This window comes from Chinchilla lanigera, unplaced genomic scaffold, assembly GCF_000276665.1.
Source record: "Chinchilla lanigera isolate Chin_1 unplaced genomic scaffold, ChiLan1.0 scaffold00020, whole genome shotgun sequence".
NCBI classification, from domain to species: Eukaryota; Metazoa; Chordata; class Mammalia; order Rodentia; family Chinchillidae; genus Chinchilla; species Chinchilla lanigera.
The window spans coordinates 5,006,887-5,027,017 of record NW_004955421.1 but is presented as its reverse complement, the minus strand read 5'-3'; the positions used below and the strand labels follow the sequence as shown (position 1 = coordinate 5,027,017).

At 48.8% G+C, this 20,131-nt stretch overlaps 1 protein-coding gene across 5 annotated transcripts; it reads left to right on the top strand.

Moving 5' to 3' along the window:
• The first annotated feature begins 3,184 nt into the window (after positions 1-3,184).
• On the top strand, positions 3,185-17,458 carry Slc22a14 (solute carrier family 22, member 14). 5 transcript variants are annotated; one of them, XM_005383731.1, is made up of 9 exons: positions 3,185-3,262; positions 6,797-7,294; positions 7,948-8,051; positions 8,229-8,383; positions 9,405-9,573; positions 12,575-12,695; positions 12,952-13,049; positions 15,288-15,482; positions 17,063-17,458. In XM_005383731.1, the coding sequence occupies exons 2-9, from the start codon at positions 6,899-6,901 to the stop codon at positions 17,247-17,249; spliced, it is 1,425 nt and encodes a 474-aa protein (XP_005383788.1). In that variant the 5' UTR covers positions 3,185-3,262; positions 6,797-6,898; the 3' UTR covers positions 17,250-17,458. The 5 variants fall into 5 exon arrangements, with proteins under 5 accessions (XP_005383788.1, XP_005383791.1, XP_005383790.1 ...); XM_013513634.1 differs by lacking the exon at positions 3,185-3,262 and adding an exon at positions 4,093-4,744; XM_005383734.1 differs by lacking the exon at positions 15,288-15,482.
• Positions 17,459-20,131: the final 2,673 nt, after the last annotated feature.

The window sequence follows — 20,131 nt, the reverse complement described above, 5'->3', positions numbered from 1 at the left end:
GGAGGGCCCTCTTCCTGACTTGCAGATGGTGTGCCTTCTCTCTTTGCTCTGACATAGCCCTCCTCAGTACCTGCAAGTCTTAATTACCTTTGTCTCCTTGTTGAGACAAAATACCTGATGCCCAAAATTAAGATAGGAAAGGCTTATTTAGCTCACAGTTTATGGAGGTTTCAGTCCATAATCAGCTGGCTTCAAGGCAAGATGGCATGGCAGAGGGCAATGGTTCATACAGCAGAAAACAGCAAAACCAGCAAGAGCAAAAGGGGCAAGAAGGGAGGAGCAAGTCTCTTTCCCTCCCTTACATTGTAAGCAGGCTACCCACCCTTGGATATGTGCAACACTCACACCTCCAATCTCAGCATTAGATAATGAACCAATCCCATACTCTAGATTCAACTGCCTTCAAAAGGCCCACCCCCCATGACCATATGAGGCTTTGAGGGAACATCCAGACACAAACCATAACACTGCACACGGGGGCAAATTTCTGCCTCTTCTTCTTATAAGACCACTAATTCTATCCAGAGGGCTCTACTCTCATGATCTTATCTAATTACTTCCATGGCCCAGTATATAAATGCCATCACACTGGGGGTAGGGATATAATATAGAAATCTAGAGGGAAAGCAAACACTCTCTCTATAGAACCATCCTTAGCCTCACTGGGTCCTCTGGTCTGTTGACATTTTCGTGGTCTCCCTACCTCCCTCCTTTCTACTCAGAGGATAGAGAAACCATTTTAACATCTATTGAGAGACAGATCATTTCTCTTGGTTGCTAATGCTGTACACATTAATCCTTTTACCCTTTGGTTGCTCCCATCTACCAAAACCACAACAGTAAGTGAGCCCAATTATCTGCCTGCTCCTTCTCTGCATCCCAGATTACTGGTCATTGCTAGAGTCACATGCTAGGTAGGTCTGTTTCTCTATAAATTTGTTGTCACCAGCCTCAACTGGATCTTTAAAGTGCCTGTGTTCCTAGTCACCTTTCCTAGCCTGTTTGTTTTTCATCCCCACCTGGGACCATTTCTACCCTCCACTCTGCATGCCTTTTCCTTCAGAAATAGGAGCTATGATGTAGCAGCTCTCCAAACTGCCCACCACAAAATCTTTCACTGACCCCTCAACCTGTCCTTCTGCTTCATGACAGAGCTGTCCTGCCTACAGTGGCAGTGGTGCCACTGTAGGTGAGACTCTTCCCCTTGCTCCTGCCTCTGCTCTCAGGTTTGGGAGCAGCTGAAGAGGGAGTATTTTTTCTTCCCTATCCTCCCCATTTCCCCCTCCTTGGGCAAAGAGCCTGGGCGTCAGGCAAGTGCAATTCATCAGTGAATTGTATTAGCTTTTGCCTCTGAGTTTCTTTGAACGTGAGAGAATTCATCTCCTTCTGCAGTTTCTCCTGTGTACAGAGATTGTCAATGTGCCAGCCAAGAGCTCTCTACCAAGCTAGGGTTGGTGCCAGCCACAGACCGTCCAGACCACTTGCCTACAGAGGGACCTGGACAGAACCTTACTACCATCCATATTGGGGCCAGAAAAAGTCCAGCTTCCAGGTCCCCAGGACAGGCACAAGACCTCCTTGGGGCTGAACCTTGTCCTTGGAGGGTGGATGTGGTAGCCCTTCTGGGGCCTGCTTGCCAACCTCCTGGGTTCTTCTCCTTAGAGATAAGGGCAATGATAACCATGTGTCTTGAGTATTCTCCCCAAGTGATTAGAAAGACACTGATATTTACTAGTTTTCTCAATTTCTAATCAAGGGAAACAGTAGTGACCTCTTAATATTTTAGAAAGAAAAGTAACATTTGTAACCAGTAGGCACATGAGCCCAGTAAACTCATGTGTGTAAGAAACTCTGTTTGCTTAAACTCTGCACCTATACCTCTCTGAGCTACTAGGAATTTAGTCTCAGCCATCACTGGGCTCTCTTGTACCCAGTGATCAGACCAGGGACATGTATGCCCTGCACCTATACCTCTCTGAGCTACTAGGAATTTAGTCTCAGCCATCACTGGGCTCTCTTGTACCCAGTGATCAGACCAGGGACATGTATGCCCTGTAACCAGAGCAAAGGGGTGCTCCCTGCCCTTATAATCAGCCTCAGTGATGAGTGCTGGGTCCTAATTGTGCCACCTGCTCAGTCCCTGTGTCCCCAGCAGTGCTGCTAAGTCTGTGAAACTCAAGGGAGCCTAAGGGACCTGGGACCGGTTGTGATGTGCAGACACTGGGCGGCCTACCAAGGGAGGGAAAACCTGCCACCCAGACATCAAGAGAAGTGAGCTCTAAAAAGTGACTGAAGCCATAGTAAGCTGCAGAGTCGCAATGTGGAGATTTCCCATTGATTCATTCATTGGTGGCTTTTTAAAAATATAACAAATACTTCGAACTTTTTTTCTGTGTATGTTGGTATTTGAATACTTTTTGCCAGAATCCTGGATACATGCTAGATCTGCCAATCAGAGATTCAGATAGGCTAAAGTCCCAGTCTTTTGGACTGCTATTCCAGCTTCCCCAGGCCATGTCCTGGGTGGCAAGGTGGAGGAGGAAACTCTCCTACTGTAGGCTCAGAAAGCAGGTGCTGCTGCTGAACAGGGGGATGAGGGGCCTTAGCAACGCTGGGCTCAGACTGCTCAGAGCTGCAGAGCTTCCTCTTCACCAGCAAGCATCCCTCAGTTCCCCTTTGGGGTCTGCCTGGTAGCAACCCTGTGCTGATCCCCACCCCACACCCAAACTAGAAGACTGGAGCCTTGTTCCCACAAAGTAGTAGAGGAGCTTCATGGGGAAATGGGTCAGAAACAGACAGTCTGACCAAAGCTGTTTAGCAGGGGAATGTCCCAGAACCACAGCAGAAGTGTATGGGGCAGGGACAGTCCATTTCAGCTGTACAATCAGGAAAGTTTGAAGCACAGCAGACAATGAAGTAGTATCTGGAAGGATAGGAGAATTTCCCTCAACAAGGGCAGGATTCTCCTGAGAAGGGTGGGTGCTCTAGGGACAGAAAACAGTTGTCACAAAGCCACTGGCCTGCCTCATGTGGCAATCTGCACGACCCACCTTGCCCCATTCCGTCCCTAGGACTGAGGTCAGCTGAGCCCATGCAGCAGAACACCTCTCTGACCAATCCCAGCCCGCCCTCCCTATCCCACTGTGACACCAACTCCCCAGCCAACAATAGAACTCCGCGGTTCTTTCTGTTTCCAAGTGTCTGGCTGGGCCTGGACAGTGGCCAGGAGGGCCCTGGTTTTGGCCTGTGGTCCTGTCTTCAGGTAGGGAGGATGGCAACTGTGATGACACCCAAGCAGTTGTGGGTCAGTGTTCCCAGTACAGATGCAGACTGGAGCCTCCCTGGGCCTGCCTGGTGCTGGGAAGTCTATAGAAAGAGCAGACTGCCTCACAGAAAATAAGAGTCTTCAGGTGTGGCTTCTGGCCATTTCCTGCCCTCAGAGAGAGTGCCGCTCGTGTCCATAGCTCTTCCAGCCCTCAGCTTCCTCTTCTGTATCTTGAGACACCATTGCCTGGGGCCTATCCACCTGGCAGAAGACCTTTGGGGTCAGCAGATGGAAGGAGCATGCCAGGGCCCCTCAGACTACCTGGTATTCAGGAGATGCTAGCGGCACTGAAGGGCACCCGGCAGGGGAGGCAGATCAGCCAGCTCTGGCCCAGAAACCAAATCTCTTTGAGGACAGCAGATTTTCTCCCTCCACAGAAGTCTCCTCTACACACCTCTGCCCCTATGCGTGCACAACCATGTCGGCTTCCCAGGGCCGCTGTTACACACAGACACACTTAGTGACTTATTACCTTTATTACCTTAATTCTGGTCTGGCTAGGCATTCCTTTCCGGAGGCTCTGAGGAGACTCCATTTCCTTTCACAGCTTCTAGAGGCTGCGGTGATCTTTGGGTCATGAAGTCCTTCCAAAACCAACAATGGCGGAGCAAATCTTTCTCTCTTAAAATCCCTTTCTCTGGTTCTGCCTCTCCCGCCTGCTCTTCCGTATTTAAGAACCCGAGATTACGTTGTGTCCTGTCACATAGCCAGTGTCGCCTTATTTTAAAGAAATCTGATGAGAAACTTAATTTTCTCTAAAGCTTTAATCCCCATTGCCGTGTAAGGGGACATATTCACAGGATCTGGGGACTAAAATGTGGTCACCTTTGGGGAGCTTGTTACTCAGCCCCCCCTCCTCCCCTCCCCGCAGCCAAGCCTGCCCCTCCTCTCGCGGTCACTGCCTCTCTCATGCCCCCGATCCTCTTAATAACAGGATCCCAGACTCTGGGGCCAGGCAGGAGGCATAGACAGTGAAAGCGCAGATGCTGCTGGACCCTGCTGGGCCTTCTATTGGAATAAATCAGAAGCGGTGGGACCTATGCGGAGCGCGCTGGGCCGGGCGGGGCGGCACTGGTCAGCTCGGAAGGTGAAACCGAGCCTTCGCGAAACCGGCGGGAGGCGCTGGCGGCTGCTGGAGCGGCGGCGGCGGCGGCGGAGCCTGTGTCCCGGTCCCCCAGGCTGCTGACTGTGCCACTCCACCCTGGTCGGGCCGGGCGGGACCTGGGAGCAGGGTGATCCCGCGGCGAGCGGAACCGTCCTGGCCTCTTCTAAGCCGGGACCTCTAGACCCACTCCGGCCTCGCCGGGGCGGCCCGCTGTCCTCCAGCGTCTGAGAGAACTTTGCAGCGGGCTGGGGCACCCTGCACCGAGCGGGGAAAGGACAGCGCTTCCCTGAGGGTGCAGCCCGGAGGCCCTGAGCGTGAGTCGTTCGGCGCCCTCTGTTTTGCATCCCTCGGCCCCCGCCTCGCTACCTCGCCGGGCCAGGAACGCCCTGCCGAGTACCAGTGTGGGTCCCGGGCCCCGCGCCACCTGCCCCCCGCCGGTCGCCACCGCTGCCAAGGGGCAAACCGGACTGGAGGCGGCCTCGGAGAAGAACCGAGCAAAGCCGGCCGCCTGGATTTGTGGGCCGGACGGGAGTGGTTATTCCTGAAATTCTGTCACGCGGGTGTAATTTCAGTGTTGATTCCCCACCCGAACAGTGGAAACAAAACGGGAAGATTATAGGACAGTTTGGTTCTGCTCTTCCCCCTCCTGACTTAAAGGGCCCACGGTTTTGTCTTCTTTTTAACTGCATATTTTGAAAGTATTATTATTTAATACAGTCAACCAGTATTTGAATTTGTTTACATGTTTCCCGTTTGGGCTGATCATTATTGCATCTCTGGGTGTCCTCCTAGGACCGTTTTCCTTATCTTTTATAAATTCCATTAGATCAGGTCTCTTGCTTGTGTGCTCTATCAGTTTCTGCTGATAACTGTCCTTTCCTGTACTTCTGTTGGTGAAATTTTGCTGAGTATACAACCCTAGACTGGCTGTACTGCAGTCTGCTACCTACGGTTGGAAGACGTTCTTCACACTCATTGGTTGAGACTCCTGGCGCTGCCTTTGGAGTGATCTGTGCGCTCTCCAGTGGAGCTTCAAGGTCTTTGTCACTGACTGTTAGCCCTGGTTTTCCTTTTCATTCATCCTGCTTGAAATAAGTCTTTTTTTTTTTTTTTTTGGTACCAGGAATCTAAAGAAATGTCTTTTTTCCAAATCTTGATGACTCATGCCTTTCAAGTTTTAGAGAATGTATTGTTCCTATCTTTTCAAATACTGCTTTTCCTCTCCTTGTGGGTTTTCAATCAGACCTATGTGAAACCTTCTTTACCTTTCTCCTTTCAGCTGTATATTCCTGTTCACTAACTCTGTATGTTGACTCTGTTTAACCTTCCTCTTAGGAAAGTTAGGGTTTTTATTTCAACAACAGCCTGTTACCCATTTTCTTGTTTATAAGTTCACTGTCTTCCTTCCAGAACTATCTCTTTTTCCCTGACTCTTGTCATACTTTCATTTTTGTAATGGCAACCTTTAAAAGTTCTTATACTGTCTTCTACTCTACATCTGACATCTCTGGTCACTGTAGCCAGTCTATGGTCTCTGGGTTCTGGTGGCTGTCAGAGTGGCTTGCCTTCTGAGACCACAGCCTCTATGCCTGATCTTGATCTGTGACTGTCTCACAGGCTCAACTGGGAGAAATTTTCCTCAGGGAGAACTTGCTTCTATTTCTGCTGGTGGCCAAGAGATGCCATGGACCAGAACTCTTTTTCTTTTGTTTAAGTATACTGAGGGTTTGGCCTCAAATGAGAGCGTTAAATTCAGTTTCTATTCTTTCCTGCTGCCCCAGAGTACCATGTTTATCAGTATTGCTTGCCTCCCTCCTCCCGCTTTGCTGCTTCTCCACTTTGGCTCTAGGGCACTGTCTGCCATCTGTGGTTTTCAAGCCCTACATTCCAGCTTTGTGTGCCGAGCTCAGCCTCGTGGGCCGAGCTCTATAACCGAGGCTTCCAGCTGCTTGGCTCCAGCTTTTGGTCCCTCCTGATGCAGTTGTTTGTTTGTTTGTTTTGAAAAGAAAGGCCCCTGGAGATCTCTCCTACCTTTTGCAGTTCCACTGATGGCTCGGTGTGTGTACAAACAATTTCAGTTGTGGGGGAAGCTCAAAGACCATTTCTCAGAGCTTTATCATTCAGGACAACAGAAGAGCATTTTCTAAAACACTGACAATCTTTATTGGACTAAAAATCAAGGGTGATTAAGCCAGAAGTGGGGAAGCAAATTATAGCGAGCTAAGGAACCTTAGAGGGAAAGTTGGGAACCATGAAATCCATGTTGCTCCCAGCCAGAGGTCACTTTCTGCCAGTGGCACCCATGTTGATATTTGACGTCTTGGAAGTGGTGCCAGAAAACTGAATTGCATCTTTTCTTTCAACAGGTGGAAGGAGAAAAGGGCTCCAAGGCGTAGTTCAGGTCCCATGGTTCTAGGATCTTGAAGTAACGGACAGCACCAGTGCCTTTTCATACTTGGACCCTACAAATGCCATTGAAGGCGATAAACAACAACGATGTTGCATTTGCCAACATCCTGCATGCACTGGGGGAATTTGGCAAATTCCAGCAGAGGCTGGTAGCTCTCATCTTCATCCCCGGCATCCTGTTGGCCTTCATGTATGCTGAGTGCTTTGTGTTCGCAGACCAGAAGCACTACTGCAACACCAGCTGGATTCTGGCAGTTGGCCCCAACCTCTCAGAGGCTGAGCAGCTCAATCTGACCCTACCCCGAGCACACAACGGCAGTTTCCTGACATGCCTCATGTATTTGCCTGTGCCTTGGGATTTGGAGTCGATCATCCAATTTGGCCTCAACCACACTGCTACATGCCAAGATGGGTGGGTCTATCCTAACTCCACAACTCGATCATTGATCAATGAGGTATGCTTCATCCTGGGTTGTCTGTAGCTAGCAGCAAGGCCCAGAGATGCTAAAGGTGGGTAGCAGTTGGCCTGAGGTCACCCTGCAAAAGTGGGCCTTGACAGAAATTAGGGTTCCTGTTGCCCACTCCTGGCCCTGCCTGCCTTAGCCCTAAAGGTAGAGTGCCTTTGGGGGTAAACAGTGGGGGATAAGGTGGCAGGGTTGGCCCCAACCCTGGTTCTGAAGTTGTGACTCTGTCTTCTGAACTCACAGAAATAGGGACTGGAAGGAGTCAGCTTCTCTCAAATGTCTCTCAGAGGACCTCACAATCTGAGCTGCAACCTGGGTCCTTTCTGGTATAGACCTGCCCCATCTAAAGCTCCAGGTTGGAGCCCAGCACTTGGGCCCTCAGTGATTCATATCTGTGTTCAGTTCCCTCACCTGTGTTTCCCCTTCCTGGCCTGTGCCTCTGGTCCTTCTCTCAAGACTGAACTGTCTCTCAGGTACAGGGAAGGTACAAAGGTAACAGAGCTGAGGCACCCTGCCCACAGTTACCTGCCCGTTCCCCACATACCCTCTGCCTCAAGGGCCCACCTGGGCCAGGCTCTGTCTCTATCTAGAAAGGCTGAGCCTGGCTGGAGACCTATGGTGAATCCCTGTGTCTAAACCCCCAGTTTGACCTAGTGTGTGGCAAGAAGCCAGATGAGGAAAGCCTGCAGTCCATATCCATGGCTGGCTTCCTGACAGGATCTCTCATCTTCGGGCTCATAAATGACATGTGAGTCCCCTACAGTTCCCACTAGTCCTGGGGACACCCTACCTCCTCCTCGACAGCATTCAGTTAATGAGCCTCAAGGTAGGGGGAGGCTAAGGGAGAGCTGTCAGCCCCAGGGACAGCTGAAGGCTTGGCTCAGGAAAGCCCAGCACTTGATGCACCCTCACCTTGACACCGTAGGCTGGGCCGTTACCCTGCTATCCTGATGTCACTGCTGGAGCTGACCGTCTTCAACTTCGGAACAGCTTTTGTGAGCAGCCTTCACCAGTATTTTTTCTTCCGCTTTCTTGTCTCCCAAGCAGCGATGGGTTACACAATCAGCAGTGTGTGCTTAGGTGACACTGGGCCTCAAGGGAGAGGGATGGATGGGAGCAGAGATGCAGGGAAGAAGGTAGAAGTGGAACAGGGAGAGGGTTCAGCCTAAACAAGATAAGATGAGCTAGGAGGAACCTACCAGAAGCCAATAGGACACAGTCAGTGCCTGAGCAGGGAAGGTAGAAGTGGAGGGAGGGCTTAGAGATGCCAGAGCATCAGCACTCAGAATGCCTATCTTTCTCACCGTCCACTCTATTTCCATTGTACCTTTCGTATTCTCCCTGCACACCCCTTGTAGACTCCCATGTGGCTGACATTCACTGACCCCAGCCCAAGGGACTCAAGAACCCTGCATTTGCACTGGATCATTTCATCCGGACAACCCTCTATTCAGTATGCACTATTCTATTATTCCTTTAGTTGAGAAGGGTATTTGTACCCAGCATCACAGAGAAGTAAGGACTCAAGGTTTCAACCCAGGCTTATGTGATGCCAAAACCCCAATGCACATACACTCATCCACTGACTTCAGAAGGTTCAGTGACTAGACTCTCATACCTGAGATCCCTACTGTGCTGGGGATTTCTGAGCAGGGAACGTTTTCTCACTGGGAGCCTTCCAGGGCCCAGACAGAAAGAATTGGTCCTCCACAGACACTTGGGCCTCAATAACCAAAGCACGAATGCACCTAAAGACAAGGACAGTGATTCATCGCCGCCTTGTGTATCTGGACACATGTGTGCCATAGTGCCTAGAAGTCTTCTCTGTTAGATATCATGGTCAGGCTGGAGACATAGAGGGATGAGCCAGGTAAGAAAGGATGGGAGGTGAGGTAAAACCTGGGATGCACACTATGCGGACACAAAGGCACTCTATGGTTTTCAGGGGTGTCTCAGGCCTAGTGAAGGACATGAACAGGGAGAAAAATTTTTTGCCCAGTCTGAACTCTCTAGCACAGGACAGGGGGATCTCAGAAGGCTGGATGTAGGGGCAGCCTGGACTAAAGCTGACCATCGTTTGGTCCTCTTTGCCTCTGCACAGCCACTGAATGGCTAGTGGACAATCACCGGGCCCACGCCATCTTCCTGGAGCACTGCTTTATCTCTGTGGGCGTCCTGTCCCTAATGGGACTCAGCTACAGCCTTCCCCACTGGCGGCTGCTGTTCCTGGTGGGTGGGGCACCTATGTTCCTGTTCATCTTTTACATCTGGTAAGCAAACAGTTTCCAGGTGTGCACAGACCAGGGTCTGATGGGTAGAGATGAAGGGTGTGGGAATGAGTAGGGGTTTTTTTTCCCAGAAAATGTGCATGTGGATCAGATGAGGAGTTTGGGCAAAGCCTCTGAAACCCCAGCATTGCTCTCCCCACAGAAGAAGCTCTGATTCCAGAGAAGTAGGCAGAAAACCAGGCGAAAGAAAGGGTACTAAAAGGCAAGGGTTCAAGAACAGGGGATGGTAAGTGTTGAAGGCAAGAGAGGTGAGGCTGAGGAAGGGCAGGCTTATCTCTGTCTTTAGGAAACAGATCGGCCCTCCCCTAAGCTGTCTTACTGACTGGTGTACCAGGGAAAGCCCTCAAGCCTCTGAATCAAGACACCATCCAGACAGGGAGAGGGCAGACTGCCTTTCTACAGAGTTCATCAGGACTCTATTATCCTGGCTACCGCAGATGAGAGCAACATGATTCCATCCAGAGATTCATTCAAAAGTCTTTCCCTTCCATGAACTGGAGTTTCTAGACTGGATACGTGCATAATCCCCACTGGGCTGTGTTGCTATGTTTTTCTTTATAAGTCCTGCCCTCTATATGGTCATATCTCTCTATAAATTCAAGGTTTTTATCTATTCTTTCCAGCTTTGGGACTTCATTGTTTCAGATAAAATTTGGGGACAGAAAGATTCACTTAGTTGGTACACTACAGTTCCTTATTTTCTGATTTTTTCTCAACAGCATTTGTATCTTTAGTAATATAAAATTGCAAAACATTTCAACTGTTCTTCAGGACACAACTTAGAATTTCTTGCTTTTTTCCTTCTGATTCCCCGCAAGATATGTGTCTTCCTGGATCACTCTGCTTATTTTGGATCCTCTCAAATTTGGGAGTTTTGGGGGCTGGGGATTTAGCTCAGCGGCAAAGCGCTTGCCTGGCAAACGCAAGGTCGTGAGTTCGGTTCCCGGTACCGGAGAAAAACCAAAAAAAAAAAAAAAAAAAAAAAAAAAAAAAATTGGGAGCTTTTTTTCAATTTCCAGTGATCTCTGATTATCCCTTCCTATTTAAGGAAGAGTCCCTAAAAAGCTAATGGGAAACACCAAGGAGTAGCTAACTTGTAGATCACCACAGGAATGGATCTCAGATTTTGTGAACATCAGAATCACTCTGGAGCTGGCTAAATGCTAGTGGCTAGACCTCTCCCAAGAGTTTCTGTCTGCGGGGGTGGGGTACGCCTGAGAATCTGTATTTCTAGCAAGTTCCCCACTGACACTGATTCTGCTGGCCAGCTGACCACACTGAAAACCACTACTCTCGAGCACCTATTCCGTAAACATTCCAAAGCCAGGTCGTTCTCTAGCTCTGGCTGTTGTATTGCTGGGTAAGGTTGTCGGGGGGACTCTCCTCATCATTGTAAGAACTTCCTTTCTGTTCCCTCGTGTCTATCCTCAACCCCTGCTCCTGCTGTTGTGTTCACTTCACCAGCCTGCTTTACCTTCTAAGTGCGGATTACAGAGGGACTGGAGCAGTTCCATCTGTGAGAACTGGAGTCCAGTATCCTCTGGAGCCAAGAGGACAAGCTCCCACTCTCCCAAAGTATAATGTGTGACACAGGCTTTGCCTACTGTCAGTCTGCTCTGGCTACTATATCAAAATACCTTAGATGGCATAATTTATAAACAAAAACGCTTTCTTCACAGTTCTTGAAACTAAGAAGCCCAAGATCAAGGCCCCCACAGGTGTGGAGTCCAGTGAAGGCCTGTTTCTCATATAGGACAATTTCTATGAGGTTTTACATGGAAGAAGGGAAAAGCAAGCTCTCCTGGGCCTTCTTACAAAGCCACTAATCCCACCTCTTAATACTACTGCTACTGGGGAAAGGTGACCATCATGAATTTGGAGGATAAAAACATTCATCCCACAGCACCTGCAAACTCAGAAGTGTTCCACACACTTTCAGGCTTCACAGCATGAATGCTGCATCTCTCCCACCGCATCCATTTCCTCCTTTCTTTGTCCTTGAAAATTCATTAATTATTCCTCTGTGTTTTAGTGGGCACATGGTCAAGCTATCTTTTTGAAGAAGTTCCAGCTTGATGACTTTCTCTAATTAAGAGTGTTCTGCAGCCTTCATTTGGAAAAAGATAACTGACTGCTAGACTCGGGGAAAAGGGCAGGAACAGGGCAGCCAGCAAAAAGTCAACCCTAGTGTCCAAAGTGTATGTTTTTTAGAAACCAGCTGTAGTGTCCAGGCTGGGGAGGAAAAATGGTGCAAGAAATCTGCAGGGAGTCATGGCACAGTTTTGTAGGGTGCCTGAGCAGGGGCCACATTATACCAGCACACCCTCTATGACCTTAGCCATGTCCTTAACCCCTGAGGCTTGGAATAATACAGGATTATCACATGAGGTCTAGGGATAGGCAAAGGTTAAACAAGATGCTATATACGTGCATGAATTCTGATAACCTGAGGAGACTCGAAAAGCTGAGAGGGGAATTTATTTTGAGGTCAAAGGCAATGATACTTAGAGGAAGAAATGAGGGAATGAGCGTTTTACTCACCTCTCCAAGCTCCCAGGCAGGGTCCTGGGCCCTAGGTAAGACCCAGGCTTCTGACCTACACTGTTCAGGAGAAACCCCAACCCTAGGAAAGAGATCTTCACAGTGCATATGGTCACGGAGTATGTGCCCTGGGTGTGTTCAGGCAGGTGAGGCCAACCCCTAAGGTAGGAAAGCAGGGTTCTCTTAGAGGTGAGTGAGGGTAAAGGAGGCTGCAGGGCAGAGGCAGCAAGTGGCCAGTGTTACCAAGCAACCATGGGGGCTGTGTGTGGCTTGGACAGGGAATGGGTTGCTTGCCGGGGACAGAAGGCATCTCAAAATTGGACTCAAGGCCCATGAGTCACCTTATGCTAGAGCAGGATGGGCACAACTGAGGTTGGGACAGGACAAACATGGCTCTCTGGGGGATCCCAGAATAGTGAAATGAGAGGGTTGGGGCACACAGGAATCTCCCAGAGTCCCCACGGTGGCTGATGACGAAAAGGAAGGTGGAAGAAGCCAAACAGGTGCTGTGCTATGCAGCCAGTGTGAACAAGAGGATCATTCCTTGCAACGTGCTGAATAAGGTAAGAGGCTTCAGGCCAGGAAAGGGACCAGGACTATGGGTCATGGGGAAGCCTCTTCCGTTATCCTTCTGGTTGGACCTCAGCCATGGGGTAGCTCGGCCCATTGCTCAAGGACAGTGATCACAGCAAAATCAAGCCCTGCCAGGACCAGGCGGGAGACCTAGCCCTTTGGGAGTGGGCTGGTTTTACAGGTCCAGTGGGGCAAGGAGCAAGCTGGACTCAGCCTCTCCTCTCACTAGTCCTGCTTGTGCTCTAGTTGCAGCTGCCTGGAAATATGACAACTGAGGCATCTGTCCTAGATTTTTATAACAATAGGCACCTCCGCAAGCTGTTCTTGATGACAGGCTGTGTCTGGTGAGTATCCAGGGCTGTGGGCAGGCCACGAATTTGAGAGGAAATGGGGGAGTAGGCAGGCTACAAGAGGAGCAAAACCTAGGAACACATCACACAGGTCCCTACGCTTCTCTCCCTGGTCCCCACCCCTCTCTTCTTTGTCTCTGTCTTATTCCTGGCTCTGTGTATGTGTGTGTGTGTGTGTGTGTGTGTGTGTGTGTGTCCTGACTTCATTGCAGGTTTACTGTCAATTACATCTATTTTATACTGATCTTTAAAATGAGAGACTTTGGAATGAACCTTCACATCAGGGAGGCCAGTTCTAGCATCATGAAGGTACCCATTCGGCTGTGCTGCATCGTAGTCCTTGAGTGCAAAGGGAGGAAGTGGAGCCTGATTTTGACTCTCACCCAAACCACCATCATATGTGGCCTCCTTTTGGTCTTCCAAGGTACAGTCCACCTTGCTACCAGCCTCCCTACCTCCTTGGAAACCTCCCCAGTGCCCTGGGCTGGACCCTGAATTAGGCACCTTGAAGTTGACCCCTTGTACACCCTGAAAGAGCCCCACAGGACATACTCCCTCACCCACTGAGAGGTCTGAGAGAAGAGATCGTGCTGTCCAGGGCAATCATCTTTGTGTAGGAAGGAAGGCAGGCTTCTTTCCCTGGTTCCAACCCACATCAGAAGTAGATCTGGTAGTCACAGGTGAAATATTCCTCTAGCTACTGCCCTGGCCCCTCTCTCTGCAGCCCGGCTGGAGTCTCTGTTGTTATCTGGGACTTTGAATATAGTATATTCACTGAAAACTGGGTGAGTGAAACGTTGAGCCCAACCACAGGACTAGTTCTTGCTCAGAGGCCTCTCCTTCCTGAGCCCTCAGTACCCAGCTCCTGAGGCTCAGCACTCAGAAAGGAAGAAGGCAAGTGCTGGAAATATCCCCAGCAATTCAAGAGCCCTAGGCAATGAACACACATCAGGTTATGGAACTGGTTCTTTCAGTGATGGGCTGAGGCAGGGGACTGATAACAGAGGAGTTGCCAACCTTGGCAGACAGTAAGCAAGAGCTGCAGTCCCAGTCCCTCCTGAGTCTGTGTTTATCCTTCAGGTTGTGCATCCAGCTGCCCAGAGGCAGGTATCCTGAAGAGTCTAGACCAGTCCCTGCAGTGCAGACCCCTGGGATTAAACACCCCTTACCCAGTTCATCTTGCACAGATCAGGCATGTGGGAACTCAGCTCAGCATGGTGGACAGTAGCCCGAGAGGCCTTTGGGCCACTTAGCAGGAGACCCAATGGGCCAAACCCACCTCCCCAGCCAAGGCTCCCACTACAAAGGTACAAAATGCCAGCCTGGTTGGGCCTCCTCTTACTGAATGCCTGAGTCTGTGGGCCAGCTGACTAAGTGGCCCGGATGCTTTCTGCAAGCGATTGAGAAAGGGCTGATGAGCCCCAAAGACAGGATGGCCCCAGACTCAGGGGCCTCTGTTGTCTAGATAAAGGGTTGAAATCCGCCGCGATGTTGATGCTCGAGCTTGGAGAGTCCAGCATGGCTGCCACTGCCACTGTCCTGTTCATCTACACTGCTGAGCTCCTCCCCACTGTCCTCAGGTATGGGGTCTGGTGGTTGAGGAGGCCATGGGTCCAGGGGCCGTAGGGAGAGATGGAACAATCACAGGATTAATGCAGCGGCTACGATTGAGCTTCCACCTGGTGACAAGCACTGTGCTGAGCAGTTTTCCTGGATTACCTCCCTTAAGCCTCACCAAAAAAATCTCTCAAATATGATCATTAATCCTATTTCAGGCAATGAAATCAAAGTTGTAAAGGCACTTATTCAAGATTTCACATAGCAAGACGTAAAGCTGGGAATGGACCAGGGCAGTCTGAAGCCAGTTCCTTCCCTCCCTCGCTGCCGAGAATCCATGGGCCACCCTGAGCCTCAGTTCCTTCCCCACGGGGGTCCTTGTTGATGGCAGCTATGGCCACATCTTCCTACTCACCCCGCATCAATGGCTATGTCATCTCCCCACACAGTACTGCATGGTTCTTACTTCTTCCACTCCTGACACCCAGGAAGAAGGTCCAGAAAAATTACTACCTCCTACTTCGAATCAATGAAGAACTAAATTCTTCCAGGTCACACAATGAGCTAGGACAAGGCAGCGAGTAGAGGGCTTGGGGTTTCAGGTAGCTTCTCACCAGGGCCTTCCAGGCCTCTGCCTGAGAAGCCTTCCAGACCAGCTCTCACCTCTACTTTCAGGGCTACAGGCCTGGGGCTGGCAATTCTGGCCTCATCAGGTGGAGCCATGTCATCTGAGATGATCATCCACCAGGTCGTGTCCCTCCGGCCCATGGTTCTTTGCTGCATCTTATCCTGTATGGCCTTATACTTCTCCTTCCTGCTGCCAGAAGATCAGCCCCTCTCAGACAGTCTGGAGCAATTCTCAAAAGCTAGGTGGGTGTGTGATGCCCCCTGATCTCAATCTTTTGATGTTGACAATATGTCAGGCACTGTCCATCCCTGCCTCTCTTCCATAAGGGTTTCTGACATGAGGGCCACCCTGTGTCCACAGCAGTTGCCCCAGCTCTTCTGGATGCTGATACTCCCCTGATCCAACCAGTCTTTGCCTACTCCCACCCTCCTGGCTCTCCTGCTCCAGCCTGGGCCAGGTTCTTTCTCCTCCCTGCCCCATCTCCTGGGTTGGAGTGCTACCCTTGGAGATTTCCTCCAGAGGTACTTCAGAAGTCCTCTGTCTTCTCCCCTCCTAGGTAAAGGGAACTGAGTACCTCTCTGAGTACCTCTCATTTCCTGTCTCAACTTCTATTTCTTTATAAAGGACTCAGACTTCATTATTGACTTTGACATTCTAGTCCCTACAGGCAAAGACCCCATTTGGGAACTGGGCTCCATCCAACACCTCCATTGGCACTTGTAGCCTCTGATCTCCTAAGTGTCCCCTGGAGAAGATTTTTCATGATTAGCAAAACCATGCTTTCTGGGAACTGGGCCAGGAAACCCTGTCATTTTCTCCCTGGACTTGAGAGGACCTGAGCACCAATTTAGGCCATGGTGGCCCAAGGTTCTACAGTGTTCTGTGCTCTGTGCTGTAAGGATTGCTGCCTCTGGCTTTCCTCTGCCTCATTTCTGCTCTCTTCCTCCTTGCCCTTCTTCAACCTCAGTGAAACCACCTATAGTAGGCTATGAGAGGCCACAGGTCCCCACCTTTGAGCTAGCCATAGTTTATGGGGAGACAGACATGCAGTTATCACTACGGCCTCTGACAATGTGTTGTACAGTGGCTGTAGCAGCCAAAGGATGGAAGAACTTTGGTTTGGGAAGTTGGGAAAAGTCATAGAGGAAGTGACATTTGAGTAAGGCTTTGAAGGATGAATAGGAATTTGTCCCATTATGAGAGTGGAAGTACAGTGCAGGGGCAGTGCAGATTGAATACATAGTGGGGAAGAACACACATGCTAGAGTCAGAGAGGCTAGATTTGTAGATTTCTATTTTTGTGCTACCATTTCTTAGTGCATGCACTGTGAGGACCTAATACCTCTGAAGACTAGTTTCTTCATTTGCAACATGCAATAGCAGTAATAACTACAGGCAACATTTTTTGAGTTTACCATATATCAAGCCTGTTCTATACATACCTCTTCTTTGTCCTCAAACCAAGTAAATGCAAAATAAGGCTTCTCACTATTCCCATTTTACAGATGAGGAAAATTAGGCACAAAGAAATAAAGCCATGTAATCCAGCCTTCTTCCCCATAGGATTTTTGAGAGTGTTAAACCCACATAAAGTGGTTGGCATAGGGTCAGCTGCAGCAAGTACTGAGTAAGTGCCAGTGATGAAGGTGTTGGAATGTATTCTAAAGAAAACAGAAGGATTTGGTTGGAGTTGGGAGATAAAGCCTGCCTGCTCCTAGAGATGAATGTCCCTTTCAGGCCAATGGTGAAGCTTGGCTGGGAACCTATAGGAGCAAAAGAGCTCATCTCTTGGGAGTGCAGCTCCAATGATGACTTTTCTCAGCCTGCAGAGAGAGATGGCCCAGAATTCTGAAGACACCTCCAGAAAAAGAAACAGTGATGTCATGGACATGGCAATGGCTGAAGATTCAACATATGATGATGTGTCTGAAGAAGCAGCAAAAAACACAATACTCAATGCCCAAATTTCAAGATTGGAGGAAGACATTTCCACTAACACTGCCTTGTAGAGTCCACAGCTAAGAAAGTTCACAGACAGGCTCCTTGAGGACCAGGCCCCCAGACCAGTGTGTGTTAGAGTTGAGTGACTGGATACGTTTATAAATTCCAGGCCCTGTCTTGGCAGGGTCCAGTCAATTTGCTCTGAAGCAAATCCTCAAGATACAAAAATGATTCCTCTTGCAATGCTAGGCTGTGATTTATTCTAATAAAGGTATCATGTTGCTCTTAAGATGGTTTGATCAATGTTGGAAGTGTCAGGAGAACCCAGAGGCCCTGGCCTGGAAGAAGGGAGTCAGAGAGGCTCCCAAGATTCCTCAATGTCTCTGGCTAAATTCTTACAGAGAGTGAGGAGCTCTCTGAATGGGTAGGGATAGGGTAGGCAGTGTCTCTGAAGGCCAGAAGTAAGCAAGGGCCAGACTGTACCTTGCCATCCACCACACTCTCTACCCCAGACATCTGACACCACATGGGGTCTTAGTTCAAGCACAGGCCAACGACAGATTTCAAAGCCCCACTTCAAGCACCAGGCAGGGCAGAGTGAGATGTAAAGAAACAGGAGACCTTCTCTCATTTGTCTCACTGCACAGACTTGTTCACTGTTTTCTTTTCATGCTTCTAAATAAGCATGAGCTCAAGGGTTAACCTTATCAGTCCTCATCCTAGGAGATGCTTTCCTCATGGCTCCTGCCTTGTTGGCCTCTGACCTCCATTGCCTGGAGAATAAGTCTCCACACTCCAGCTTACAGTCCCTGCTGCCCTAGACAAGTCTTTTCCCATCCAGGATCGGGTTTCTCCAAACAGAGCCAAGACTCCATCCATAACGAGATTGAAAAACTCCAGTGTCAGGCTCCTCTCTCCATCGATGAGGAGTTCCTGATGTCAGAGCCTGCCTTATCCTCTCCACTCTCTCCAAGTGTGTTGAAATATCATGAGCTTGAAGGGAAAAGTTTCTGTCTAAATCCTAGGAGCTTCTGAGAAGAGGACAGAAAACTCTGTCAGTTTTCATACAGCCAGAACAGTACTCTGATCTCACATTCTTATCACACAGGTGTATTAATGTAATGCTAAATGTTATACTGGATCAGTCAGTGCTTACTAGAGAAACAGATTTAATGCAAGATATACAAACATACTAATTTACAAGATTGGCTTATAATGGCTACCCACAGGATCAGGTGTGGACGGGTACAAAAGGTCTATCTCCATACTGGAGATCCAAAGGATCTAATTGAAGGCCTGGAGCCCATCACAGTGTCCCATGTGAATCTGTATCAGGAGGCCAAAGGGTCTGTAATGGAAGCCTGAAGAATCTGTGCTGGAGGCTGAAGAGTCAGCTCTGGAAGCCAGGAGACGGTGCCCAAGGTTAAGGTGAAGACTGGAGCTCCTCCAAACAGACAGAAACAACCCTTCTTTCACCATTTCACTTTTATACCATTCTGGTAACAATCCTCCCTAGGGTGGGTCTTCCATATTCAGAGCTATCCTGATCCAAGTTAGTTGTATTTTCACTCAGGTCGACAATCATATAACTATCACAAATACCAAAAGCATGTGAAAGAATTACTGTTAATTCTTTCTCCCATAAATTGATATTTTTATGATACAGTAGAGTCTTCCAATGTGCAAAGGGGTAATTGATTTGTGATGGTCCCCACAGATGCCTGTGAATTCTGGGGCTCTTGTTTCCTTGGTTCCTGCCCACTCACTCTGTGATATGCTTATCTTATCAGCATCTTTGAGCTGCTCTTATATTTCTTCCACTTCCTTGGCCTTAGCCTAAGTTTGGGACCCAGCTCCTTGTCTAAGTTATACTCTTACATAGGATGCTACTCACAGTGTACCAAAGGGCATAAGCTTCTTATGAAGGACTGTACTGATAATTGTTAAGCAGCTCAGGACTGGGCTAGGCATCCCAAAAGTGGGTAGAAAATTCAGCCCTAGAATAGCAAGCACCAAGTCCAGCAACAAATATTTAAAAACCCAAGAACCCTGCTAAGGTCTTGGCAGTAACAAGTACTAAACCAGTTCCTAGCAAGGTTCCCACAACAATGCATGACTTAAACTCACAGAATGTCCTAAGTAACATGATCTTTGGTGAAAATGAACTTGTAAGGAAAAATTACTGAGCATATGAGGAAAGGAAAGGACATAACAGAAGCAACAAGTGAAGGGGTTTCCATCAATGAATTAGCAGTGATAGAATTCCCTGAAAATGACTCTTTATATATTTAAAATGTTCAGAGATGAAGTAATACAACTAAAACACAAAATTCAAAAATGGTATCCAGGGGCTGAGGATTTAGCTCAGCAGCAAAGCGCCTGCCTGGCAAGCGCAAGGTCGTGAGTTCGGTTCCCGGTACCGGAGAAAAACCAAAACCCAAAAACAAACAAACAAACAAAAAAAAATGGTATCCATAAAACCTAGAAATGAACAGTACAGTGAGTGAAGTAAAAAAACGAAAAAAGCAAAACTAAAATAGGCAAAGGCCAAGAGAGTCTCTATCATTGCTTGGATAGAGAGGATTAGTCAGTGCTCAGCAAACCACAAGGGAAGAGCTAAATACGCTAACTTCATCCTCTTCCTGCTCTCTGATCTCCCACTGGTGCCACATGTGCTCCAAACCCCATGGCAAATCAGAGGGTCAGGGGAACCTGCTGATATAACCCTGGAAGGTCAGTATCTTGAGGCATAGACCCCTTTTATCCTTCGTATTTATTAGTTTCTGGGCCGCTACCTTCTCTTCTATACTCTGAAGTCTGTGAAGAAAAAAGATAACCGAAGAACAGCGAGCAATATGTCATCACACAGGCCCAAGAATCCCTAATAAGTTGTAAATAATGCCCAGGATGTTTCACTGTGTATAGCAGAGGGAAGGAATAGTGAAAAGTG

Coding starts and splice junctions, on each gene's coding strand:
- Slc22a14 (XM_005383731.1), top strand. CDS start 6,899: ATGCCATTGAAGGCGATAAACAACAACGATGTTGCATTTGCCAACATC. Junction 8,384..9,404: donor AATCAGCAGTGTGTGCTTAG/GTGACACTGGGC, acceptor GCCTCTGCACAG/CCACTGAATGGCTAGTGGAC. Junction 9,574..12,574: donor CTGTTCATCTTTTACATCTG/GTAAGCAAACAG, acceptor TGGGGCACACAG/GAATCTCCCAGAGTCCCCAC.